This window comes from Apus apus, chromosome 24 (assembly GCF_020740795.1).
Source record: "Apus apus isolate bApuApu2 chromosome 24, bApuApu2.pri.cur, whole genome shotgun sequence".
Lineage (NCBI taxonomy): Eukaryota > Metazoa > Chordata > Aves > Apodiformes > Apodidae > Apus > Apus apus.
The window spans coordinates 2,667,206-2,694,687 of record NC_067305.1 but is presented as its reverse complement, the minus strand read 5'-3'; the positions used below and the strand labels follow the sequence as shown (position 1 = coordinate 2,694,687).

The 27,482-nt window shown below is 45.4% G+C and overlaps 2 protein-coding genes across 3 annotated transcripts in view; one reads left to right on the top strand and one right to left on the bottom strand.

Annotated features, from left to right (window-relative positions):
• Nucleotides 1-660: 660 nt before the first annotated feature.
• The window catches only part of MLLT1 (MLLT1 super elongation complex subunit), a 31,794-nt gene continuing 4,972 nt past the window's right edge, over nucleotides 661-27,482 (bottom strand). The window contains exons 3-12 of one of the 2 annotated variants that reach the window (XM_051639771.1): nucleotides 25,271-25,353; nucleotides 15,216-15,359; nucleotides 13,518-13,643; nucleotides 10,458-11,003; nucleotides 6,021-6,108; nucleotides 5,130-5,241; nucleotides 3,838-3,937; nucleotides 3,544-3,615; nucleotides 2,414-2,485; nucleotides 661-1,763 (exon numbers count right to left, since the gene is read on the bottom strand). In XM_051639771.1, coding sequence (XP_051495731.1) covers nucleotides 1,635-1,763; nucleotides 2,414-2,485; nucleotides 3,544-3,615; nucleotides 3,838-3,937; nucleotides 5,130-5,241; nucleotides 6,021-6,108; nucleotides 10,458-11,003; nucleotides 13,518-13,643; nucleotides 15,216-15,359; nucleotides 25,271-25,353 — 1,472 coding nt within the window. In that variant the 3' untranslated portion in view covers nucleotides 661-1,634. Of the gene's footprint in view, nucleotides 1,764-2,413; nucleotides 2,486-3,543; nucleotides 3,616-3,837; nucleotides 3,938-5,129; nucleotides 5,242-6,020; nucleotides 6,109-10,457; nucleotides 11,004-13,517; nucleotides 13,644-15,215; nucleotides 15,360-23,625; nucleotides 23,698-25,270; nucleotides 25,354-27,482 lie in introns of those variants that run through there. The other variant, XM_051639772.1, reaches the window with a different exon arrangement.
• LOC127394058 (acidic leucine-rich nuclear phosphoprotein 32 family member B) overlaps nucleotides 27,214-27,482 on the top strand; it is a 55,294-nt gene continuing 55,025 nt past the window's right edge. Inside the window, exon 1 of the mRNA XM_051639793.1 lies at nucleotides 27,214-27,258. Coding sequence (XP_051495753.1) covers nucleotides 27,229-27,258 — 30 coding nt within the window. The 5' untranslated portion in view covers nucleotides 27,214-27,228. The remainder of the gene's footprint in view (nucleotides 27,259-27,482) is intronic.

The window sequence follows — 27,482 nt, the reverse complement described above, 5'->3', positions numbered from 1 at the left end:
GCAAAACCCTGGCATGATCCAACCCCCCCCCCACCACCAGGGCCCAACGTGGGGCTGCCCCAGACATGGGAGGTCACCTCCTGAGCAAAGGCCTCCTCCAGACCCCTGCTCCCCCCTCACTGCCTGCAGCCCATTTCCCATTTGGCAAAGGCTGACACACTGATTGGAAAAAGGGAGCAATTCTGCCCCCCAAAAATACTGGATTTAGGGATCAGGAGTGTAACACAGTTTTGATGAAAGCCACAGGACTTTCCTCACGCCCACCTTGGTAACACTTGGAAGTCAATACTAGTTTAACTAGAAATACATGAAGTATTCTGGATTAGTGTTTATTTCCTGCCATGTCTTGAACAGGCAGCAGGGTGGGAGAGGGAGGAGGAAACAAACCTGCCTTCCCTTGGTCTTTAAATCAGTTTTCCAGGGGTGTCCCAAGATTTAAATTCTCCCTTGTTTTGGTTTTCCCAAAGTACAGCCACTACTATAGGGGCCACTGTAGGAGATTCCTCTTTGAGAACATAGAACAAAACCAATCACGTATTTTGGCAAAGTTATTCAACACTGACTGATGAGAAGACAACAGGTGAGTCCCTTCCAGAGCACAAAATGCTTTGAAGATCTCTCTTCAGCTTCCAAACACTAAAAATTGTCCACAAGAGGCAGTTGGAACAAACAAGTTAAATCTTATTAAGCGCCCTTCCCCTGCCATAGCCATTAAAAAAACAGAACAGAAAAACACACCCTTAAGATCATCAGACCCAACTAGGCCCTTCTCATACATACAGTACATACATATATATAATATATATATAAAATATACAGCTTACAGTTTCGTAGTCCTATTACAGTTAAAGCAGACTGAAAGGAGTGAGACTTTGTTGAGGAGCTCAGATCAACAAACAAGACATCTCAAAACCCCAGCAGGAGACAGCAGATTCTAGAGGCCTCTTCCAAGAGCACAAACTGTCCCTGCAGGAAGCTGAAGGTCCTGCCTGGGGAACGATGCTCCAGAGGAACCAGGAGCCAAGGGGCAGCAGTGCCCTGTACCCAACCGTGGCAGAACTAACTTGCAAGTGATCAAAACTGGAATCTGTCCCCTCTGCTCTGGAGCAGAGCAGTGGGAACCCCCGGGGAAGCCTCCTCTGTGGTCAAGTCTCTGGGCTGGCTTTGTAAAAGCCACTCTTGCTCACACAGCACCAACTGCTTCTCCAGGAGCTGGAGGACATGGGACTCGCCGGAGCTCTCGGCGGGCAGGCGGGTCCCTGGGTTTGGTGAAGAAAACATCATCCACACTTCTCCAGCTCTCAAGAGATGCCTGGAAACGTGCTCTTCAAAACACAGTTTGCTTGAAGTCAAACCAAGAAAAGGTCAGGCTGTGCAGCTAAGTGCAGCTCGTTTACTCACGACCTGTGCCCGAGCGTCCTGGTGAAGCCGGGGGGACAGACTCAGCGAGACGGGCGCTTGGTTGAAGCCTACAAGAAAGTGCAGCTGGGCTGTGCATTCCTAGAGCATGGCTGGTCTCTAAGGCAGTGCTTCGGGTGAGGCAGGAGAAGAAGAAGGCCTAGTTCCATGGGTTTTGTTTCCTGGTACCAATCGAGGGGATTTCTAGTTTCAAAAGCTGCTTGCCAGGCCAAGCGTCATGTCGCGACGGCTTCCAGGTAACTCTGCAGCTTCCGGACGGTCGTCTCATCCAAGGAGAAGAGGTCAAAGTCAAAGGTTGTGTTGGTAACATTAAAATGCCCGGTTTCCTCAATGAGATTTACAATCTGTGCAGAAAGGAGACAAGCAAAGGATGGATACAGAGACCCCAGAGAGATTCAGCAGCCCCACCCAGTCCTCTCCTCAGCCCTTCAGAAAGGCCTCAGAGATGAGAACGTCTCGCAACACCAAGGGAAACCTCTCCCAGAAAAGCAAACCAGCTCCTCCTGCCTGAGTAGCTCAGTCCAGAAAGCCACATGGGCACAATTCTCCTTTTAAATTAGACCAAGAGAGTCCCAGCTTTGGGACAGCCAACAAGCTGCCAGAGGAAGGAGGCACAAATCACACCTCGGGATCTTTTCCAACAAAATCATCACGTGCACATCCGACTGGTTTTTTTTTCTACATATCTTTGATTCCATAGAATCACAGAATGGTTTGGGTTGGAAGGGACATTTAAGATCCTCCAGATCCAAACCCCCTGCATGGGGCAGGGACACCTCCCATAGGAAGGGTCATCTCCCACAGGCAGGGTCACCTCCCACTAGACCAGGCTGCTCCAAGCCCCACACAACGCGCCCTTGAAGACTTCAAACCAGAGCCTCTCATGAAGGAGAGGCCAGTGAGAGGTCAAGCACCACAGGGGTCCAGCTGAGCCCCTTGGACACGAGGGTGGCCAGAGGCCAGCAGCCTGCCAGGAGCTGGCAGGGATCCCCACCTGCTGCAGCACGTTGCGCTCCCGCAGCGCCATGAGTCGCCTGTGAAGCTCCACCAGTTCATCCGTGTAGGCCTGTAAGGGAGGCAGGGACACAGTGACACAGGTGACATGTTTGCATGGCTGGCAGAGTGACTTCCCTAGTGAGGATCAGAGGAACTTGAGGCCCTTTCAGACATGGTTCTACTAATCCAGTTTTCCCCCCTCATTTTTTTACTGCCTTCTCCATCCTTACTGGGTACTGGGAGATTAAATACTGCACCTAAATACAGATGGTCTGAGGACCATCAGCAAGACTATCTCATCATGAAATGGTTTGGGTTGGAAGAGACCTTAAAGATCACCTAGATTCAAACCCTCCTGCATGGGCAGGGACACCTCCCACCAGCCCAGGTTGCTCCAAGCCCCATCCAACCTGCCCTTCAACACTGCCAGGGATGGGGCAGCCACAGCTTCCCTGGGCAACCTGGGCCAGGCTCTCACCACCCTCACACTCCAGAATTCCCTCCTCATGTCTCACCTCAATCTCCCTCTTCCAGTTTTCATCCATCCCCCCTTGTCCTCTCCCTCCCTGCCCTTGTCCCAAGCCCCTCCCCAGCTTTCCTGGAGCCCCTTCAGGCCCTGGAAGGTGCTCTAAGGTCTCCCTGGAGCCTTCTCTTCTCCAGGCTGAACACCCCAACTCTCCCAGCCTGGCTCCAGAGCAGAGCTGCTCCAGCCCTCCCATCATCTCTGTGAACTCCTCTGGACTCTCTCCAGGAGCTCCATGTCCTTCTGGGATCACTGAGTCCAACTATCCACCCAGAGGGGAAAAAAATACTTTGCAAGATCAAAGACAAATGAAAATCGCCTTTTAATGAAGAAGCACTTGCCAGTGCAGCAGTGGCCAGACAAAGGGCAAACAAATCCAACAATCTTGCATTTTGCATATGGAAACGACCTGGGGATCCATCTATTCAACATACACAGTGTCACTCTCCAAAATCTGTCCTTTCAACATCTGTTTTTCATCTTCCTCAAGGTTTTAAACTGCCAGGGTGAAACAATCTCAACAGGCTAGGCTGATACAAAGTGTTTTCCACAGATATGTAAGTCAACACCCCACAGTTGTAGGAGATGCCAACCCTCAGACATACCTTGTCATATGTTCCCTTCTTCAGGATCTTCTCTGGCTTGTTACAAGACTCTGGACTTTTTCTTCCAGATGCCTGAAGTAAAAGAAATCAACATTAGGGACCAAAAGTAGTTCAGAAAACATGGGGGGTTTCATGGTTTGGATGCACAGCACTGAGCAGAGAGAAATTACCTGTTGAGGAAAACAGGGAAATAGGGAAAATTGGGTGGAAGGCAGAACTAACCCCAAGGACTGAACAGAATGCAAGGACCAAGAGAGGTGGGAAGGAGCTGTGTGGGCAGGCAGGATGCAGTACCTTATTGTTTGCTGGGGGCAGTTTCTGACCAGGAGGTGGCTCTCGACTTGGCAGGCAGGAATCTGCACTGTTATCACTGTCGCTGTCACTAAGGCTCAGTCTGAAAAACAACCAGCAGAGAATTAGCATCACCAGGCAGGAGGAAACTTCCTGAGCTGCCAACTGAACCACACAAAGTGAAATTCTCTTCTTTATTATAAACTACTAAATTGTCTGGGAGAAACACTCAGCCTGTAATTTCCAAGAATCCCTTTTTCCCAGCTGACATGGCCTTTGCCATCTGCCATTCCCTGGGCAGGCAGAGCAGGGAGTTTTAGTCTGCACCCCACAGGCAGCATGTCAGGTCTTCCACATACAAGTCCCCCCAGAACAAGCCAGTAAGAACCACCTTATTTTCACAAACAGCAACTGTCCATCCAACTAGGGTCACCTACAACAGATCCCACAGGAACACATCCAGGTGGGGTTGGAATGTCTTCAGGGATGGAGACTCCACAACCTCCTTGGGCAGCCTGTCCCAGGGCTCTGGTACCCTCAGAGTCAATAAGTATTTTCTCACATTCAGGTGAAACCTCCTGTGCTCCAGTTTGTGCTCATTGCCCCTTGTCCTGTCCATGGGCACCACTGAGCAGAGTCTGGCCCCATCCTCCTGACACCCCCTGGAGATATTCACAAGCACTGATGAGATTCCCCTTCAGCCTCCTCCTCTCCAGCTAAACAGCCCCAGCTCTCCCAGCCTTTCCTCATGGGGCAGATGCTTCATCCCTCTAACCATCTAATTCAACTATTTCCATTGCCTAAAGCAGGAAAGAGCTGTTAACCAAGTGCCCCACGAGTCAGGTCACCAACTGCCAGCAGAAACTTGGGGCAGACCCAGGCTTCCTGCTGTTGCCTCAGCCCCAGGCAGTGAGCAGCACACTTGCTGCAGCTTCCACCACTCTCCTCTCATCTCTGCAGATCAAAGGAGTCCCAGGCCATTCAGCCCAGCAGAGATCTGAAGGTGACAATTAGGTGACTGTCTTAGGGGGCTCAGTTGCTAACACCTGCAAGCTCAACACATGCCACTTCCCAGGGGCTTCCTCCCTTTGAGCTGGGATGATCTCTCCTCATCCCATTCCCTTCTCACCCTGCTATCTCCAGCCCCCCTGTGTCCCCACATCTGCCCCATCTCTGCTCCTCACACCTCCCTCTCACTCGCAGCCCCACCTCTGAACACAGGCCACACAAACACACCAAACACCCAGGGCAAAAAAGGCAGACAAACATTGTTTTTCTTCCCAATTTGTTACCACCTGGAATCGCGGCTGACGGGGTTTGCTTTGACTGCTGCCTCCTCTCCAGAGGAGCTGTCATCATCGTCTGACTCCTCCGACTGCAGATCCTCCACCATGGAGCGCAGGGGCCCTGGCATCAGGGAGAGAAAGCAATTCAGCACCAGGACACTTGCAGCAGAAACCCACCCTGGTCTGACCTGGGTGAGTTATTAGGAAGACACACCAAGATTTCTCATTAAGATGTCCCTGTTTTCACTTTGCACAAAGATGTTGCTGAAAAGTCTCTGCGTTCCAGCCTCAAAATTAAAACAGAACTGACAGACTTTACAACTGCCATAAAGCCACCTCAGCCTCCCCCCACATCCTCCTACTCTCATCTGAAATGAAAACAAAAAGGACATTTTTCACACTGGGGACAATTTTAAATGTTACTCAAGAGACAGTATTTGTAGCAACACAACGTTTACTAAGGTTAGAACATCTACTATTGCCACAATGTCTCTCTCTGAGAGAGCTATCTGAAAAAGAAGCAGTGTTAAGACACTGGCATAGTGATGAATGTCACATTTATAATTTTTAATAAAACATATATGAGACTGGAGGGGACATATTCTGGAGACACTATAGATCAAGCAGGAGCAAACACATTTATAAACTGAGGCAGAAACAAAAGCCAACAGGGAAAGAAAAAAATCCAGAGAGATAATCTACCCATAAATTAACTGCCAAGACAAGAAAAATACTTGCTCATGGTGACACTGTGACATGATTGGCTTTTCTTGCTCAAGTGTTGTATACAAGGAGCTGTATTAGCCTGAGACACAGTGCTGGGAAATCTGATCTCATTCTCATGAACTGTTTAAGGTTCTGCAAGGAAGATTTTAACAAATGTTATTTCTTGCAACACACCTTGACTGTGGTTCTGAGATGGCTCGAAGTCAGAGTCTGAGCTGGAGTCGGAGCTGGAGCTGGAGTTGGAAGGGCTGGACTGGACAGACTTAACCCCCCATAAAAGGGAAAAGAAAAAAAAGAATCTTAACCTTTCTAATCTGGAAAACCAGCACAGAGCACAGTGAGACAGAAGCATTTCAACATCATACATCACTGAACACAGTCCTTGGATTGAAGAAAATACACAAAAAGCCCACATTTCTGACACTGCAGCTCAGCACTCCAACAGCTCCCACCAAAACCCTCCCTGCCACTGGTTTCAAATAGCCTCAAGGGATGAAACAGAGCAGCTGAAAAATGCTAAAGTGAAAAAACCCACTCCCTTGGAAGTGTGGAAGATGAGCAGCACAGCCTAGAACAACTATCCAAGCCCTCTTAAAAAGGGTTACTTCATGTAACCCACCAACACCCTCTCAACACCTCAGACTGACCACTCAATGTGGGAAGAATGCCTGTCCTAACTAGCTCCCTGGACTCAAAAATTAGTTCTCATTTATTACTTTACCCTCAAACCAGTTGTTTCCCCACCAGTTTGAGCTCTCCACTGTGCTGCTTCCAGCTTTATTGTGAAAAAAAAGAACAAAAACCAGGGAAACTCCAGTGAAACCAGCTCCACTGGCTGGCAAGGTTCAGCTGAAATGCCAGGAGCAAAATCTGCAGGGAGAGGGAGTCAAAAGACAGAGTGAACTAGTGCTGGTAACAGCCTCCAGAGACACAGTTTTAGTGCTAGAAATGGTTTTAACCTAAACCCAGATACTGTGCAGCAATCATATGCTTTAGCTTAAGGGACCACAAGGTGGCAGAGAAGGCTCAATCCTGCACAATAATCTTAAAAGGTTGGGGTTTTTTTTTTGGGGGGGGAATCTAGTTTCAAGATTCTCAATCGACTGTAATATTAGCTTCCCTTTTTTCTTGTTTTTTTTTTTTTTTTGTATACAAAGTAATTCCCTGGAAATTCAGCATTTCAATTTCACTGCACCAGTCCTGGAAATCCAGCTATTACTTCCACTGCCAAATCCTCAAGGCTAGAAAAATCACACATTCCCACTGATCAATACACTTTATTACAGGAAGTGTTAATACTATTAAAACACTGTGAACTGGTAGAATGAGGCACATCAGCAGTTTGGGGCATTAATAAGTGAAAGCAGCAGCAGGACTTTCATCCCAATACCACCACTCTTCATAATTTATCACCCAATTATTGTTCAGAGTTGCATTTATTCACCTGTAAGAAGGCAGGAGAAAAATGTCAAAAAAGGGTATTACAACCCTTGTGAAGGATTCAGTAGCAAAGGAGAATAATTTGACAATTCCAAGAGGTGATATATTGGCACTGCAGCAGCCCTATTGGTTTAGAAACATTTCAACATGCAAGCCAAGAGGAATATTTTCAAGCTAAGGGAGCACAGCCCCCCATGGATTCAATCCTAACATCCCTTCATTGCTGATAATCCAGCAGGTGCTCCCTGAAAATGACTTAACAAGAGCTAAGAAGCTGGAAGCTGTACAGCCCCTAACTCTCCTTTTGCTGTTAACCCTCTCAGCTATTTGTACCCACCCAGGGGGACATGCTCTGCCTGCCCAGGCTGCAGTTACTGTCACCCTGAAATGACAAAAGCAAATACCAACAATGGGAACCAGCAATCCTGCCCTCACATCTCAGCCTCTCTTTTGTCAGCACAAGCATTTAGGCAGCCAAGCATGAGGCCAGTTCAGGGAACTGGACTTGGGGGAAGGAAAGAAAAAAAAAAAAAAAGGAAAAAAAAAAAACCAACAAACCAGGAATCACAGAATCCCAGAGTGGGGGGGTTGGAAGGGACCTCTGGAGATCACCCAGTCCAACCCCCTGCCAGAGCAGGATCCCCTAGAGCAGATCCCACAGGAACACATCCAGGTGGGGTTGGAATGTCTCCAGGGATGGAGACTCCACAGCCTCCTTGGGCAGCCTGTCCCAGGGCTCTGGTACCCTCACAGGAAAGAAGTATTTTCTCACATTCAGGCGAAACCTCCTGTGCTCCAGTTTGTGCCCATTGCCCCTTGTCCTGTCACTGGGCACCCCTGAGCAGAGTCTGGCCCCATCCTCCTGACACACCCTGGAGATATTTACAAGCGCTGATCAGATCCCCCCTCAGCCTCCATTTCTCTCAGCTGAGCAGCCCCAGCTATCCCAGCTTTTCCTCATACAGTAGATGCAAAGAACAACTAACTCTCAGCAGGAGCTGAAATGGAAGAAGAAACTCCTCCAGCCCACTGCAAAGCCACACGAGCTCTCATGCCAGCAGCACAAACGAGAGCAAGACTGTTCCTTTCACCAGCAGCCTGCAAAGATGTCAGCTGAAAGGCCTGGTGGAGCTGCAGCCCCAGAGCACGTTGCACAACCCCTTGGCTGCAGCAGCAAAGCTGATTTAAGAGTTTCCGGGCCCTGCTCCACCTCCAGCTGCTCCTTCACTCCAGTGATGTGGCTTACCACACAGCTCCACCAGCTGCACCAGCACCAGCCATGGAGGAAAACTGCAGCAGAAAGAACACCCCTAGGGTGAAAAGGCACCCTCAGTCTTCTCTGCTGATGCCAAGGCATTATGCAGTTACACCCTTAAGCTTCAAGTTCCACAGAAACCTAACCTGATCTGACCAGCAGCTGCCATGGTTCCCCCTCCATCACACAGAGTTTTCCTCCTCCCCTCCTCCTGGGCTAGCACCCAAATACCTCTGTCATGCATCCAACAGACACAAGAGCTGGTGCAAGAGAGGACACAGAAGCATAGGAAGCTTGGTGGGGGCAGGACTGGGCTGCAGCAGACCCAGTGGAACCACAACCACAGCTCTGTGGTTGCAGGAAACAGTCTGAGCAGCCCGACCAGCTCACAGCTGCACGGAAAGTCCCAGGGGATGGAGGACACCAAGGAGTATTGCAGAACCAGAGCTGAGGGACTCAGCAGAGACCAGCAGAGTACAGCAGCTCCCAGTGAGAGCCCAGTACATCCTCTCCTGCAGCACCAACAGGCTTCCTACACACGGATGCACTTCAGGCACAAGGCCAGAAGTGGAGAGGAGCTGCCTCTCTTTAATGTATAAGCAACACAGAATCATAGAATCACAGAATGGTTTGGGTTGGAAAGACCTTCAAGATCATCGAGATCCAACCCCCTGCATGGACAGGGACACCTCCCACCAGCCCAGGTTGCTCCAAGCCCCATCCAACCTGCCCTTCAACACTGCCAGGGATGGGGCAGCCACAGCTTCCCTGGGCAACCTGGGCCAGGCTCTCACCACCCTCACACTCCAGAATTTCCTCCTCGTGTCTCACCTAAATCTCCTTCTTCCAATTTTAAGCCATCACCCCTTTTTCTCTCACTACATAAAAATAAATAATAAAACTAATTTTAAAAGAAATAAAACCACCATTTGATCTATCTGGATTAAACCCTTGCAGAGTAACTCGAATTAACACTTCCCTGATAAACTCCTCCCCTGGAAGGCCTTTGAAAGAAAAAAATCCCTTCTGAAATAAGCTCATTAATAGTTACTGCATCATGGTGCTGATCAATTGGCAACATGAATTATCCTTAGAAGATTTATTCTAGTAAAACAAATCTTTCTAAAAGTAGTCAACAGGGAGCAGTTCAGAAATTCCTGTGACACTATCCTATGAATGCCACAGAAGATACAGCTTCTTTACAGCAATTCCAAAAATATAGAAGTAAAAAGGAGAGAGAGTTTGGATTTAAGTTGTGTCTTTCCCCTCCTCCTTTTCCTCTTTTCCTTCTTTTGGCCAATGATTTTTAGGAGACAGAGGATGAGGAAAGTTCTTGGTTGTAAAAAGAAAAAGAAAATATTTAGATAGCTTTTAAAAAAAGGCAATAAAATAATTTGTTTCATATTTTACAACACAACTTATTTAGGTTTAGTGGCATGTGGTTGGATTTTGAACTTCAGGCAACAGAACATTTCTTACAGGCTGTGTCAGGAATAAGGGAGTTTATTTACATTTTAATACTTTTTTTTTTCAGCTGAAATTATTGACTCCTTCTCTGAATTAAGATCACCTTCGAAAACATTCTGTTATCATAAGCAGGTAGAAAGTGTATCTACACCTACTCTAGCTCTATAAATGTCACTGCAAGGGATTAATGAGCCTTAAATTCTGACTTCTGGGTAACTCTGCCTGCAGATAAATCCAATCAGAACTGGAGCATGAGGTAACCAGGCAGCAGTAGCAATTCACAGTGATAGGATTTTCAAAGAGGTTTTTTATTTGAGATACAGCCCAGGCTCAGCATTGGCCAGTCTGGTTCTCTATCTTATCTGAGGGCATATTTTTCAACATCTTTTTCATGCAGTGATTTAAGCAGCATGTTTCAAAATTCTGGTAAAGGACAAATCCCTACCCACCTCTGACTTGAAGGAAGTTTCATCCTCTGAATTGGACTCCTCCATTTCCACAGGTTTTTTGATCTCCTTGGCCTCATTTTCAGATTTTACCTTTTCCACTTTGGCATTCATCTTCTCCTTGGTTTGCTTCTTCTCTGGGTATGAGGAAGACGAGGTTCTGGGAGATGTCCCTAGGATATTCTTTACCCCTTTGGAGCTACTCTTTTTTTGTTTTTTGGCACTAGGCTTTGGTGACTCCACGTTGGAGGGCCTCTTGCTGGAAGACTTTAACTCCGGCTGTGGCCCACCCTTAGGAGAAGTGTTCTCCAGTTTGGTCTCCTTCACGGCCAGTTTTGGTTCCTTGAAAGCAGCTTTTGGAGGTGCCTTCTCCTCCTTAGGCAGTTTGTTCTCAGTTGGTTTTCTGGAGGAGTCCTTCAAAGGCTTGTTTTGTTCTCTTTCAAGGTCTTTGGAGGAGTTTTTGCTCTCAGAGTCTTTCCTTGGCCTCTCTCTGTGCTCCTTGGTTACTTTGTGTGGCTTGGATGCTTTGCTGCTTTCCTTGTTTGCATCCTACAATTCAGCAACAGAAACATGCAAACTTGGTATGGAACTGAAGCTCTGCACAGAACTACAAAACATTCCCATAAATCACACCGAAGCATTTGTTTAGTGTAGACATCCATCCACAGACCCCTAATGTACCTACCTACCTCTGAGGTAGACATCTAGATTTCCCTAAAGCTGAGGGACAGAAATTGACAGCAGGGACTTCCAACATCTCCATTAGGACAGGATGAAACATGTTTCCTAAATGCCTGTTACTTTCCATGGACTATAAAGGGAGATCTATAAACATCTATAGATGTGTAGTTGATATTTTATCTACAGGGTTAACATTTGAAGCCAAATAAGGGGAAACTCACTCTGGCTACATTACACAAAGTCATACTTCATATTTTAGGGGAAAAAAACCAGCAACTACAGAGATTTTTTTTTAAGGTTGAATCATATCTGTGGCAAATACAATTTATATTTGCGGCCTGACCCCCAACTCACCACGTGAACCACACTGCAACTTGACCAAAACACTGGAGGTCCCCACAGCCACGAGAGCCAAAGTCTCTGATTTGTGGCATTTTATCACCTTTAGTAAGAGCCTTAAGACACCAATCACAGAATCATCTTAGAATCATAGAACGGGTTGGTTGGAAGGGACCTTCAAGATCATCTAGTTCCAACCCCCTGCATGGGCAGGGACACCTCCCACCAGCTCAGGCTGCTCCAAGCCCCATCCAACCTGCCCTTCAACACTGCCAGGGATGGGGCAGCCACAGCTTCCCTGGGCAACCTGGGCCAGGCTCTCACCACCCTCACACTCCAGAATTCCCTCCTCATGTCTCACCTCAATCTCCCTCTGCCAGTTTTCATCCATCCCCCCTTGTCCTCTCCCTCCTGCCCTTGTCCCAAGTTCCTCCCCAGCTTTCCTGGAGCCCCTTCAGGCACTGGAAGGTGCTCTCAGGTCTCCCTGGAGCCTTCTCTTCTCCAGGCTGAACACCCCAACTCTCCCAGCCTGTCTCCAGAGTAGAGCTGCTCCAGCCCCTGGATCATCTCTGTGGCCTCCTCTGGCCTCTCTCCAGGAGCTCCGTGTCCTTCTTATGTTGGGGGCTCCAGAACTGCACACAGTGCTGTAGACGGGGTCTCATGTGAACCAAATAAAGAGGGAGAATCTCCTCCCTTGGCCTGCTGGCCAAGGAGTCTTTCCCTTTGCCAACTGCTTGTGAACTCAACACACTTCAAGAAGTGGGTCTCCTGGGGAGCACAGGGGCATGAACTGGACAGCCTGAGATGCAGACACACATGTAGCTCTGAGGGCAACCTGGAGAAAAAGCAGCAGGAGACCAGTGTCTCTTCAGCTACTGGCAATTTCCAAAGCTTGGGTCAGAGCCCTTTTCTCTCTTGTGTCTTCTGTATTTTCTAATGCTTCATTCCTGACCAAAATTAAATCAGCCACTAAGAGATAAGTGATCTTTATTCTGTTTCATAACATCAACATCAGAAAGCATGACCAAAGCACCAGAAGTGTTTAGAGCCCTGAACAAACCAGATATCAGAATTGAATTACACCAACCAATGAATTGCTGTTAATATTTGGGACTATTCAGACTGATAAAGTGTGTCTAATCTGCTACAAAAGGCACTGCCTGTGGATTGTTTCTCCTGTGCAGAATTACACAAAACCAGCTTCATTTCACAAAAGAAAAAAGAGAAAACTTGAGCTGCTTCAGAAGTCTCAACAACTAGAAACTGCTGGATGCAATTATCTAAGATGGAAATCACTAGGTTGACCAAGCACAGACTATTTTGTGTTCCTCACACCACTATCTTAAATAGTTCTAATGACAGAGGAAGTTCTGATCCTCTCCTCAGCCTTGCTGCAAAGAAACACAAGGACTCAGGGTAGAGCTTCACATGACAGACAATGAAAGATCCACATAATTCATCTTCAGTATCAAGAATCCAAGTCAGAACAATCAGAGAGATTTTCATTCAACTTTATGTGCTACAGCAGATCAGGAGGAAGACAAGGCTCACAAAAAAAAAACAAACCACAACACAACCCAGTCTTGGACATTTAATTTTCTTTTCAAAATTTCCCTGGAGAGAAGTCTGGCAAATCATAAAAAGGCCTCCTAAATGATGATGAGTTCCAGACCATTAGTGAGTGAACTGCAGAGCACAAGGAGGACATTTTTGGAATTAGAAGCAGCCAGAAGCAGCTGCTAAACAAGCTCTTAGCAGTAAGTCACACAATCATGGAATGGTTTGGGTTGGAAGGGACCTTCAAGATCATCTAGATCCAACTCCCCTGCATGGGCAGGGACACCTCCCACCAGCCCAGGCTGCTCCAAGCCCCATCCAACCTGCCCTTCAACACTGCCAGGGATGGGGCAGCCACAGCTTCCCTGGGCAACCTGGGCCAGGCTCTCACCACCCTCACGCTAAAAAATATCCTGCTAAATCTCCCATCTTCAAGTCCTGAAAGACTTTTCACTTCAGGATGACACAAAAACATGTATTGCTGACCTTTGACCCATGGGATGGTTTGGTCTTCTTGGGATCAGAGAAGGCAGAGAGTGGTATTGTGGGTAACATTGGATAATCAGGGCTTGGCCTTGAAACAGTTTCTGCTCCTTCTGGCATTACCATCACCTGGTAAGAAAAGAGGAGAAAAAATTATATATGAGTGAAGTCATGTGGACTATTAACACATGATTATGTTAAGCCACTTGCTCAATTAACACCCTATTATTCATCTTTTGTATGTTTTTTTTTTCCCCAGCTTAAAGGCCATAAAAATATATTGTCTAGGCAGTGTAACTCCTCAAATAGAGGACATTAAACCAAGAAAAACAAATATGAAAGGCAACTTGCAATATCAAGTATTTTTCCCAAAGGGAACGTCAAGATTCTGAGCACAAGCAGGCAATAAAGCTCTGGACAAGAACTGTGTGTTCTGCTGCAAATGCTCTTATCCTGCAAAAGGGGAGAAGGTAAAGCTGGAAGGAATGAGCAAGACTTCATCAATTTAGGAGAAGGTGAATTAACTCATTCAGAACAAATAAAAACCAGAGAAAATCCAGAGAAAATCAGGCCTTGGGTCTCTCCCTCGACAAGATCTTAACAACAAGCAGTGAGTTTCATGAATCACTTTCCTCCTTCCTTCCCCTCTGTCCTGCCAGAATAATCCTGTGGAAAATTTCCACTAGTTGAATAGCATCGAAAGTAATCCTCAGATAAAACACCTCAACACATAAGGAATACAATAATAGAGCAGGAAAATCCTAGAAAGCAAATCATACTCTAGAAAAGATTTCACCCTGTGGCTGAAAGAAGCACCTTCCACTTTGTGCCCAGTCCAAAAAAGCACTGGCACAAAGTAGAATTCCTGGACAGATCAGCTTGGAATACTTGTCACTCCTGGGATTTACTACTGACAAATTTCCCCACAATTTTTTTACTTTCTCAGGCTAAAATTATGTTGTCTTCTTTTTTTTTTTTTTTTCCCCAGAGGAAAATTCTGCCAGCAATTAAGACCATCTTGAATATCAAGTCCTTAAACAGAGGATAATTATATATGACTATAAACAGAGGGTGTCTCAGAATTCAGTCATGACATCCTCTGTCTGGTTAAAAACTTTATGCACTGTACCAACCCCTATCTTATTGTGCCTTCAAAACTATACCTATTTTTGCCTCCCACACCCACTTTCACCCTATATTCTAAACATTTTTCCTTATTTTTTTTATCTCCTAAGCCACAAGCAGCTGAGCTCAGGTTTAGAGGACACTTATGGACCAGGAAACACAAAGTATTAAGCTTTCCTGTGGCAAAAATGAGTATAGATAGACTGGAAGCCTCTCTTTTTTCTTGAGCTTTTTGATACTGATACAGCTCATAACACTAGGAAGGTCACAGATAACTGTAACTGCCTGATGGGCAGGCTGCAGCATCCACAGAAGACCTCTATTTCCAGAGGGGTTATAGTGCTTTGATATTAATGATCACATTTAAATTGAAAGTGAAGTGTCACCAATCACACCACCAATGGTTTAGTTCTGCCTCAAGTGCTTCAGTTGTATAACCAGGAGTAAAAATTGGCTGGATGATCCTTTAGATGGACGTGGAAAACTGCAGCCTGCTGGGCTGGAACTGAGAAGAAACCCCCAGAATAAACCAAGACCTCTGTTTTAGCAGAACCCCTCCAGATCTCCAGCACTTACCCCTCCAGCCCTAATGAGTTTGCGCCTGAATTCCTTGGTGGGATTGTTGAAAGTCAGTTTCTCACAACGAAGGTGGTTCACAGGTGGATTTCCCTCCAAATTTAAGAACAGGTCGTATGTGAAACAAACCTTTTTTGGCTCCTCCTAAAAACAAGAAAGATCTTGGGAAAAGGGAAGAAGTCTGGCAAGCACCCGAAGGCAGAGGATTCAAACAGTCACTCCTGAAAATCCCAAATAAATCACTAAGTGTTGCATTCATAGTTTTCAGCATGAGATCAGAAAGCTAGAAATTAAACTATTAGGACCTAAAGTGCCTGAAGTTAACATATCATTGATCAGAAACTCATGGCTTTTCATAGCAAGAGAAATGCACAGACAAGGATTCTGACTGACAATTGTCTGTTTAAAGCTGTTCAAGTCATCCCAGAAAAACACTCTCAAGCTTTATCCACTAGTCTGCTTGATCCTACCTCCTGTGGGAAGCAACTGTACTGTAAGTATCAATATTAAGAAAAGCATCATCCTTTATGTAGAGAAGGAACAACTTCTGAATTCCCAGGATCTCTGTGGGCACTGAGCAAAGATTAAACCCAACGGCACAAGGATGCCTCAGTTTGTAAAATCCTTTTCAATATGCACGCTGCTGAATGGGAAGAGCTCCCCAGGCTTTTGAACTTCCCAAGGGCACTTTCCCTGAAGAAATCCCCAGTTTGTATGCATGTTGGGGGTGGGGGGGATCATCTGCACCTCACTGGTTTTGTTCCACCTGCTGCAGAAGCTGCTCTGTGTTTGCAGTGCAGGATGGAAGAAAATCCTTCCTTTCCCCTCCCCCCCCTCCACAAACTGCAAATGTTGCACACGACTGGTGTATTATAAATATTGACAGGACATTTCCTGCTATTATCTGGTGCATTTCAAGCTGAAAACTCCAAATGTGGTCAAAGAGACTCTCCTGCAAACCACCCAGAGCTTTCCAGTACATTCAGTATTTACATGAACGCATCCCACATGCCTCATTCCACACACACCATCAAGCAGCTGCACAGCAGTCTTTTCCACAATTCATACCCAGCAGCTTGATTTCCTGGTGTTGCTGCATTGTTGTAGGGGAACAGCCACAGACTCCCAGCCTGAGCCATTAGATGGGCTGAAAATAGGTTGAAGCCTCCAAAGAGCTTCCGAGCAAACACTGACTCCTGCTGCCTGCTTGGTGAGGCCAACATCACTGAAGGAGCCATTTCTGATATAAATTGCACCTCTAACAACAAAAAGTGTGGTAACCACACTGGGTTTCTAGCAAAATCAGTACCCTGAGCTCCTCTGGGAGCCCAGGTTTTTAGTCCTAACTCCCCAAACAGGGGGAGGCAGACACCTAATGAGACACATATAGCAGAATTATCATAGAATCACAGAATGGTTTGGGTTGGAAGGGACCTTCAAGATCATCCAGTCCCAACCCCCCTGCATGGGCAGGGACACCTCCCACCAGCCCAGGCTGCTCCAAGCCCCATCCAACCTGCCCTTCAACACTGCCAGGGATGGGGCAGCCACAGCTTCCCTGGGCAACCTGGGCCAGGCTCTCACCACCCTCACACTCCAGAATTTCCTCCTCATGTCTCACCTCAATCTCCCCTCCCATGAACATGCTACCAACACAAGGGTCTTCCTACCTCTTTTGAAAAGGAATCCATACACACTGGAAAGGGTTTGATGTCTACTAGCACAGATGGGAAGAAGAAGAAAAATACTTGCAAAACACACTGCATTGGCATTTTCCTCCTTTGCTACAAACATTGTCATTAACTGAATCATTAGTGAGCTCTGCATGTGCATGCTTACACTGGAGTTCAAACAGCAGCTGTAGAGGGTCCCTCAAAGTCTAATAAACTTAAATGAAGGATGAATAGAAATCCAAATGTAGCCTAAGAATTGTTTCTAGAATGCCCTCCCTAGTTAATACCAAGAAATAAATGGATCTTGGATACATTAGCAAAAGCTAATGGTCAAACCCATCATATTATCAGAGCTCTGTTTGGGTATTTGCCTGTTTCCTTTCAGAGCAGGAGAGAAGCAGCAGATTCATTTCCCTTTTAGATATCCCATTTTGTATATAGACTCAAAAGCATCAGAGAACCCCCCCCAAATATTTATGGCACCTCTGTTGACCATCTTCCACTTTTTGTAAAATTAAGGCAGTTTTTCAAAGTGATTTTCCTTCAACTCAGAGATCAGGACTGCCCTGGGAACAGAGCCCTAGCCAAGCACCACGATCATTAAAACACCCTTTGTATGGTCTCTGGCCATCAGAACCTCCCCCCCTCAAGTGAGTAGTTAAGATTACAGCAGTCCTAAAAGGAGGAACACAAAAGTCTCAGAGCAAAAAGCTGCAAATAAACATTCTTTCCTTTACTGCCTTCACTGATCAGCTAATGATTACAGCTCAAAACACTCCAAAGCTTAACCCATCCGGTCCTCCCTAAAAGGTTCTTCCCTCCAAACAACCATCAAGGGGGGAAAAAGGGGGGGAAACAAGGACAGTCTCTCTCTCAATTGACCCGGACCTACACATCCTCTGACTTCAAATGGAAAGCCAAGCTGAATCCCCAGGGCCACACTTCAAAGCCTTTCTAAATAACCCTTTGGGATCTACATGTCCTGGGGCTTGGAGTCACAACAGTGCAGGGAATTTTTCACCTGAGGAAGTCAGGTCCAGGCAGCCTGTTTGCAAACTGCAACACCACTTCACCTACTCCTGCTTGAGCTTCAGTCTATGTTCAAGCCAAACTTTACTCTTAGTTCAACCCACCTTCTGATATTAAACCCTTGATGCCAACAAGTAAAACTGAAAAGGGGAGGGGCTGACTTTCTGTGGACATTTTGTTGCTCTCCAAGACCATAAACTCTTCTTAAGGGCCTTACTTCCATAAAGGGCTTCAGAAAGGATGGATCCCATCCATTTCTAACTGGTAGATAGTGCATTTATTCAGTTTAAAATCCAATGGCCAATTTGGACATGAAATGCTTACCCTGACATGGGATGTCTCAGCAAGCCACCTTAGAGACTCAGTTTGTATCTGCCCCTAAAGTCTCACCATGCCAGAGAAGTAAATCAGAAGTGTGTCCCACAAAGCTAAGGCCAAGCTTTATTTGCTGCTACTGTGAATTTCCCTCCATCCAGTGAATCCCCCTACTCCACCTCCAAAACTCCAAAGCCCAGCATGATACACTTTATTTTCACTGACTTCCAGCCCCCATTCTGCCACCACACTGTTGAAAACATTGGGAGTTGCTTTATTTTTCTTCCGAGTTCTGAAGCAATGGGTTAAATTTCTTTTGGCACTTTTCGTAAGAGGAGGAATTTTTCAAAGTCTTTTGTTAAAATTTCCTTGTCTTGTTTTCAAGGCAGGGTGTGCCCTTTGCCACTTAAGACAAATCAAAAGAATTTCACTGGTAGCGTGTGCACAGGGCTCATAAATCACTTTTAGAAAGCCATAAAACAAAATTATCTACAAAAATCTAGCACACCAAGGAAGCAGGCTCATGGTTATTCAATAACTCTATAACATCTAACACCACTTCCCTTCTGCCACAGAGCCAGCCTGACGGAGTCATTTATCCGTAACCAGTTCATAACTGTAGAAATGAAACCCCCTTCTCAGGCTGGTACAACCTGTTGGACTGGTCTTCCACCCCAGTTGGAGGCAGGACTTTTAAAAGTGAATAGCCCAATATCCATTTTTTTGAAGCAAGCAGCCTCGTGTTACACTCTGTAACAAACCCATGAAACACCCTTATCGTTTCTGAGATTCTACGTGGTTAAGTAAAATAACACAGAACAGCATTTTTGGAACTCTGCCCTATCTGGAGTCTATTCTTTTGTTTGAAAATTAGGGAAATGCATTCAAGACAAGCATTTAATAACTTATTAGCTCTTACAAATACATGCCATGATGCTGGCAAGCCTAGTGAAGCTCCTACATCCATCAAGGTTCCCTGCCAGGCACTGCCATCTATCCACCATCTGGAGATGCCTGGCCAGGGCTACCAAGGAGATGGAGACTATTTACAAGGAGTCACTTGGAAAAGACAAGGGGTCATGAGCACAAGTTGCTCCTGGGGAGATTCCAGTTGGACACAAGGTAAATTTTTCACCATGAGGACAATCAAACATTAGAATAGTCTCCCAAGGGAAGTGGTGGATTCCCCCACATTGGACAGTTTCAAGTCTCAGCTTGATAAGGTGCTGAGCCATCTGATATAAACTATAGTGGCACCTAGAAAGGTTGGACCAGATGATGGTTCCAAACTGGTGTTCTATGACTCATATCCCACACTGAAGGGCTACTAAAACACAGTTTTGGCCTGGAAAACTGTCTGCTCAGATAGAAGAATGGGTACTCTCATAATATGCATTCATTTATGACCAAAAAAAAAAGGTAGAAAAAGTTTCACCCTTCAGCAGCAGCACCTCAGTGCTGCAGGTTTGCTAAGACAACACAGACAGATCCAAAAACTGTGAGCAACAAATGCTTCCACTCAAAGGCCAGACAAAATAACAAGTTTTACTCCTCCTTCCAGGGCTTTCAGCAACACTGAATAAATACCAACAGGCTAAATCTCCTCCTCCTTTCCTCAAACCTGCAGAGACCCTGCCCCAGTGAGGCAGCAATGTGTTCAATGTCTCTCACAAACCTGGGCTCTCCAGCCACCTTCCTCAGGACTGTTTCACCTTCCTCAGGACTGTTGTGACTGCTCCAGTTTCACCCACCCTCCCAGATGTGCACTCATGTACAAGGTCTCAGCCTTCCTACTTTGAAACACAATTAGTTTTCCCCATCTCCAATATTTTTCTATGTATTTTATCTATCACACCTCTAAATATCACCTGAGGGGGAAAAGATCCATGTTCTGATTCTGAACCTAAGTGGGAAAATCAAACAGATTTTTCTGCTTTCTTTGCTTATCTCCCTTTTCACTAATAGAAAAACCAAGTTACACGTATCCATCATGTAAATGCTGGAAGCCTTTTATCTCTAGCACTGAAATTGGGAGGTAGTATCTTTAAATGGGCATTAATGCATCATCTTATCGATGTTGCATTCATATCATCTGCCTTATATCAGGATAGCATGAAAGTATAACTAGACCTTGGGCTTCTTTGGGGGGTGAGGGATTGATCTGTTTTGATTTGGATGCAAAAAAGCATAAGAGGAGATGAATACCAGTCACACCTGTCTCAGAGCCACCAGATTACAACACATGCCACTGTAGAAAATGTATTTAGAGACAACAATAAGGCTATGAAAAAAAAAGCCTCCAGACTGCTGAAATGGAGTCAGGGAGAGGGAAGGGAGAGAGCAGCAGAAAAACAGCACAGCATTTATTGTACCCAGTTTGTATTGATTCAAGCACCAGAAGCCACTAACAGCAGCCCTCATTACAGGAAGGAACACAAAGGATTTAAGAAATAAAAATAGCACACTAACATTTTCAGTCCAACAATCCCAAGTGATCCACTATCATTAGTCAGCTGTGCTTTCAGAAGCTTTATCACTCAACCTGCTGAGCCCCTGCCGGTTGTTTTTCAGGTTCAGTTACAGAGGCAAAGGCTCCAGCAGGCCACCAACAGCAGATGAGACAGTCCTGTGCTCTGCAGAAACCACTGCAACTCTCTAGGAAGCTCAGATACCCAGACTGTCCAGGTTCAGAGCAATATTCAAAATACAGAACCCAAAATTCAAATTACAAGACCAAGAAAGCACCTAGTTATTGAGGAATGGAATTACAGCACAGGAAGGACAAACACAACAATGCAGAACTGTCCCCACAGGGTAGGAACAGGCTCTGGCTCCTGAGTACTCTGCTGACCCTTCCCTGTCTGAGAGGCACCAAAAGCTTCAGTGGGTCCCAGAGCACTGACTCTCCTATGGAGACAGGCTGAGAGAGTTGGGGTGTTCAGCTTGGAGAAGAGAAGGCTCCAGGGAGACCTGAGAGCACCTTCCAGGGCCTGAAGGGGCTCCAGGAAAGCTGGGGAGGGACTGGGGACAAGGGCAGGGAGGGAGAGGACAAGGGGGGATGGATGAAAACTGGCAGAGGGAGATTGAGGTGAGACATGAGGAGGGAATTCTGGAGTGTGAGGGTGGTGAGAGCCTGGCCCAGGGTGCCCAGGGAAGCTGTGGCTGCCCCATCCCTGGCAGTGTTGAAGGGCAGGTTGGATGGGGCTTGGAGCAACCTGGGCTGGCAGGAGGTGTCCCTGCCCATGCAGGGGCTTGGATCTAGATGATCTTTAGGGTCCCTTCCAACCCAAACCATTCCATGATACTGCGCTTTGAACCTGTTTTCTCACCAATACCCCATCACCATGTGAGTACTGAGGCTTGTTTCAACTACCAATCCTTCCCTTTTCCCTCCTGAAGAAACAAAACCCCATTTTCACTCTGATTTCCACACTTAGGTTGGACATCAGGAAAAAATTCTTCCCTGTGAGAGTGGTGAGAGCCTGGCCCAGGTTGCCCAGGGAAGCTGTGGCTGCCCCATCCCTGGCAGTGTTGAAGGGCAGGTTGGATGGGGCTTGGAGCAACCTGGGCTGATGGGAGGTGTCCCTGCCCATGCAGGGGGGTTGGGACTGGATGATCTTGAAGGTTCCCTCCAACCCAAACCAGTCTTTGATTCTCCTACTCCAAACAGACAGCAACAATAACAAAAAGAGAGAACTCCAACACAAAATGGGCAGTTTTATGCAAAATTGCCTAAAAAGATCCCCGGTGAAGTTCATTAAAAATATTCTTGAGCCATTCTTAGTAGAACTGTTCCTTAACAGTGAACAGGCCCGTGTTTCTTTAGCCAAAGCAAAGAGTACACTGGCTGTGACAACTGCTATTTTATCATCCTAGTAACAAATTAGAACAGGGAAAGGAAACTGCTAAGAAAGGAGGCTGAAAATGTGGAAAAAACATTGCAGCCAACCATGGCAAAGATCAGCCTCCACAGATCAGCCTGCTCCCTTCTTTAAGTCCTTTCTCTTCTCACCTTTACAAAGCTAAACATGCATCGATAAACAAATCCCAAAGCCTTTGCAACTCTTGTTTCAACTGAGAGGACACACTTAAATCATCAACAAAAAGGTGTTAGAATGTAGGGAGCATATGGCCAGGGAGACCCACCCGACTCCTGCCCAGCCACCACCAAACAGCTTTTTCTGCCCAATCCCAGAACCAATCCATAACATCTACTTGAAAAGAGTTACTCAAGGATGAGTCCCAACTGCTGTAATCAATTCAGAACAATATCTGCTCCACGCACAACAGCTGATCCCCAACAGTGTCAACAGGTTTACAAAGATCAGAGTGAACATATGGTCTCCAAGTAGTAAAGACTTATTTATTTGGTGCTTTAATGTCACTCTTTAATGCAGGAGAAAACAGGCTGTATTCTGAGCCTTTGTCATTCCTTCTCCTTCCTAATCTTATTAATCTCTACTATATCCCAGTCTTTGCTTATCTTTTGTCTTTGCATTTCTATCTTTACAGAAGTATTTACCTCTTACATTTCCTCCAGCTGCACTTTCTGACCATCATCAGCTCTTAATATTTCAAGGTGGCTTTATTGCCAGGCAATAGTGGTCAGAGGAGCCAAATTCCTCACATCATCAGGCAGCCTCTAAGCTTCCAGCAATCCTAAGCACCAGGCTTAGCTTGCAAATGTGCAGAGAATGTAACATTTGCTGACATCAGGATGGAAAATTTACTTTGAAGCAGTAAAAACAGATCTCAAAAAACATCAGTATGGCTCATGTGTTACATGTTCATGGCTGAACCTGGGAATGAAGAAGGTCTCTGCTCAAATGGCCTGCTAGGAAATGAGAGAGATCCACTTTTCCCTCAGCCACCACTTGCCCCAGTTTCCCAGTGATGGTGCTGTCCCAAAACTCCATCAATAGTCAATGTGCCAACTAGTTTAAAAGTGGAAATTAACTTCTCCACAACACATGGATCTTAAAAAAAAAAAGGCAAAGATTCTGAAGATTTGCAACTGAACCCGTTTTTCCTATTTCTTTTTCATCTTCCTGAAGACCAAAATGCCAAAAACAAAGCTCCTTCTCCTAAATTAACTGCTACTTCCATTGTTTCCACCAAGAACAGAGACCACCTATTTCCCTTATTTATAAAAGCCATCCTATCCCTAATGCTAGAAAGAACAACCCTGCAATCACGTGCTGCTAGAAACAATGAGGAGTGATGACCCCAGTGGGTGTGAAACCAAGTTATTCTGAAAAGCTGCCAGCTCCATACTCTGTGAGGAGCATGGAATATAAGGGATGGAGAGGAAAAAAAAAAACATAGGAATGCAGGAGAGAGTCAAAGCAAACAAGTGCACCTACAAAAAAATAAAACACAAACAAAAAACCCACCAAAAAAAAATCCCAAGAGAGGCAGAAATTAGAGAGAAAGATCCAAAGACTCATGGAAGACAAAGTCATTTGAGACCTGCAAGGAAAAGGCAAGTGTGAAAAAAGACTGGGTGAAGAAAGGAAGGAAAAATAAAAGGTAAAGCACAAAGCTCACCCACCCCAGTCAAAGATCATTCTTACAAGAAATCAGTTTGGAGAAGTTGACATTTTTTTGGTCAGGAATGTAAAGGTAAATTTTGAAGCTGAATGAGGCCAACATGCAGTGCAGATTAAGAGTTTCCTGATTTCCATCCAAAACCTCAGAAAAGCCACCAGAAATCAAACTACTTTTAAGCTTTTCAGGTTTGGTTGGTTGGTTTTTTGCATTCAAGCCATAGTTTGCAGTATTTGCCAAAAAAGCTCCTTCTATGAACAACTTTCACCCTCTCACCTCTAGCTGCCATTTCACTTCACATCCTTCCCTACCCACCCAAAAGAAAGTTGGGGGCAAAATGTTCCCAGGTTGTGCAGACAAATCATCTTGTGGTTGTCTCATGATTTGCCCTATTACTTAGGCTCATAAAGTGGGTAAGAGCAGCACTGTAGGCCAAAAAATAAACTAAAAGATTAATTATTTACTAACGACACAGCCAGAAGAGTAAATTGTGCTGGACTGGGGTGAGAAGGAAATTACAGATACTTTGGTGGGAGGCACAAGGAAAGGATGCTGGGGAGCTGAACAGAATGAGGTTTTTAGATGTGGTCTCAACACAGTGACTTGTGCTTAGAGGGCTGAAGGGACTGAGGGTAAGAGCACACGTTAGAGTGGTGTGGCTCAATGGTCACATTTGAATTTATCTAGGTTCCCTCTTAGGGATAATAAATAATAATAGAAAACGTTCTGCTTGAACAGTAATCAAAACCAGAAAGATTCAGGATTCATGTTTAACAAAACAATTTAACTGAAACTGAGCTAATCTGAACCCAAGTGCTCAAATCCCTATTTTCATAACCTTCTGCAAGTCACGTAGCACGTGACCTCTGCGGTGAGACTTAAAGCAAGCAATAAATCCCCAAGTTTAACTTTCATATACTTGTTGGCAATGCATCTTAAGATGGAAAATATTCAGTGCTTTCTTTTTGGAAAAGTACTGAATCAGAAGGACAACATTTTTAACATAACTGTAAATATCTGTCCTATAGATGCAAATCTTTGTCTTGGGCCTCTAACAGTTTTATACCTGTACAGTTTATTTCATAAGAATGCAAATTAAACCCCAGATTTTTAAATATATTGCCAGTCAACACAGTATTTACATGTTTATAAAATCAGCAGCTTATGTTTATTTACTTTCCTATTAGTGTAAAATATTTTAAAGTGCTTTAATATTACCCATGCTAGAGAAGCATGTTACAAGCAGCACAATCTCTCCTCAGAATCTCTAGGACCATCACACTGTCCTGATATTACCTTTCTATACAATTCCATTTCTGCCAAAAGCTTTCTTTTGAAGTCTGGCAGGAGCTTCCAACTCCCAGTTAAATTCTATTTATTAGACTAATAAAAAACACACACATAAAACAGTCATATAACTTAGAGTCTGTCAGGCAGTCTCAGGTTCTGGCACAGCTCAAAACAATTAGAAGACCAGAAATCAGATTCTACCTTATTTTTGAAGTGTACTTCAATGGGCATAATGAAGCCTGCGTAGCCAGACTCCTCCACTTTGTAAGGGGGCTCCTTGCACACTGAAAAGAGAACAGACAAATGTTAATTTGGAATATAACACAATTTACTCTGAGCCAAAAAGAAGTTGCAAGATGAGAAAAGGGCTTCTGAAAGCTCAGGACACATTGGAAACACTGCCCTTTGCAACAAAAAATAAGATGGTGGTCTTGGGCTTAGCTAAGAACATGAAAATCTGTTGTTAGCTCCTCCCATGGAAAGGAAACATAAAACACTTCATGCCAGAGTCTCTCTGTGATTCTTCCCCCCCCTTTTGCACTGAGATACAATTACATTTCTGTGCTGCTCCACAACAATACAAACTGGCCCTTAATGATGTTTTGCAAAAAAGGCACAGACCCAAAAGGTGGGAATTTGAACAGCACAGAAAGGTAAAATTTACTTGGGTGCCAATATTTATTAACCAAGACACCATAGCTCAGAACACGTTTATTTTAGTTTTAATTTCCCTGCAATGTTCAGTCTTCGTAATTACATAAGAGCTGCCTCATCCCAACCTGGAGGGCATGAAAGCTCTGCTACTTATTCACACACGGAAATGGAGAAAGGTTCAGCAGTTTTGCTGCTAAGGTCACAGAGCTGCCTGGTGCAGAAACACCAATTACAAACATTAACTACTTCTAAGAAATTAATTTACATGCTTCCTGCCTCAGTTTCCCTGTCCCGCTATCTGCTGTGCCTTCATGGAACAGGTTGCCCAGGGAAGCTGTGGCTGCCCCATCCCTGGCAGTGTTGAAGGGCAGGTTGGATGGGGCTTGGAGCAACTTGGGCTGGTGGGAGGTGTCCCTGCCCATGCAGGGGGGCTGGATCTAGATGGTTTTTAAGGCCCCTTCACACTCAAACCATTCCATGATTCTATGAATCACAGAATAATCAGAGTTGGAAGGGACCTCTAGAGATCAAGTCAAACTAGATGATTCCTTTCTAGGAATCCTTCCTATCACCTGCCACTGCATTTCCACACGGTGAGAGCCAACTCAAAGGATTCTAGGATCATTTATTTGGCCAAGACATATCTATATATAACAGCTGCCAGAAGAAACACAAGACCAAGACAGAAATTCTCCCTCTCAGGAACCGGATGCACTTCCACATAATTCATGCACTACAAATATATATAAATAAAGCCAATTAAGTAATTACAGGAATTCAGTGCAAATCTTTTTACCTCCTCTAAAGAATTCCAAGTAATTAACATGATTAGGAAGGAGTACCTCAAACTGCTTTCTTTAATGTAGATATATTATTCTCAGCCCTAAGCACTTCCACCATCATAAAGGTGTTAGAAAGAAGTACAGGAAATTCATCTGTGAAAAAATAGTATATCTAAAAATAATCATAATCTCTAGACTGGCTTTATCTTGAATTTCATAAAAGAACCCTGTAATTTAGGGGAAAAAGCCCCAAACTAAAGAACACTGCCAATATGGCAGCAGGAATCTTAAGATTATCTGCCAAGCAGCCTTTGTTCCTTTGCTGCTCTCTTCTAACAAATTAGAATTACTACACAAGCAATCTGCCAGCAGCCCAGCCCACCAACACCAGCAGATTCTGCTCCAATTAAGTGTGAACCATCTGAAGAAGCACTTCAAACCATTTATCTACAAACCAGACATGCTTCGAACACTGTGTCCACTTCTGGAGCCCCCAACATAAGAAGAACATGGAAGTCCTGGAGAGAGTCCAGGGGAGGTCACAGAGGTGATCGAAGGGCTGGGGCAGCTCTGCTCTGGAGACAGGCTGGGAGAGTTGGGGTGTTCAGCCTGGAGAAGAGAAGGCTCCAGGGAGACCTTAGAGCACCTTCCAGGGCCTGAAGGGGCTCCAGGAAAGCTGGGGAGGGGCTTGGGACAAGGGCAGGGAGGGAGAGGACAAGGGGGATGGATGAAAACTGGCAGAGGGAGATTGAGGTGAGACATGAGGAGGGAATTCTGGAGTGTGAGGGTGGTGAGAGCCTGGCCCAGGTTGCCCAGGGAAGCTGTGGCTGCCCCATCCCTGGCAGTGTTGAAGGGCAGGTTGGATGGGGCTTGGAGCAACCTGGGCTGGTGGGAGGTGTCCCTGTCCATGCAGGGGGTTGGAACTAGATGATCGTCAAGGTCCCTTCACACCCAAAATATTCTATGAAAATCATCTA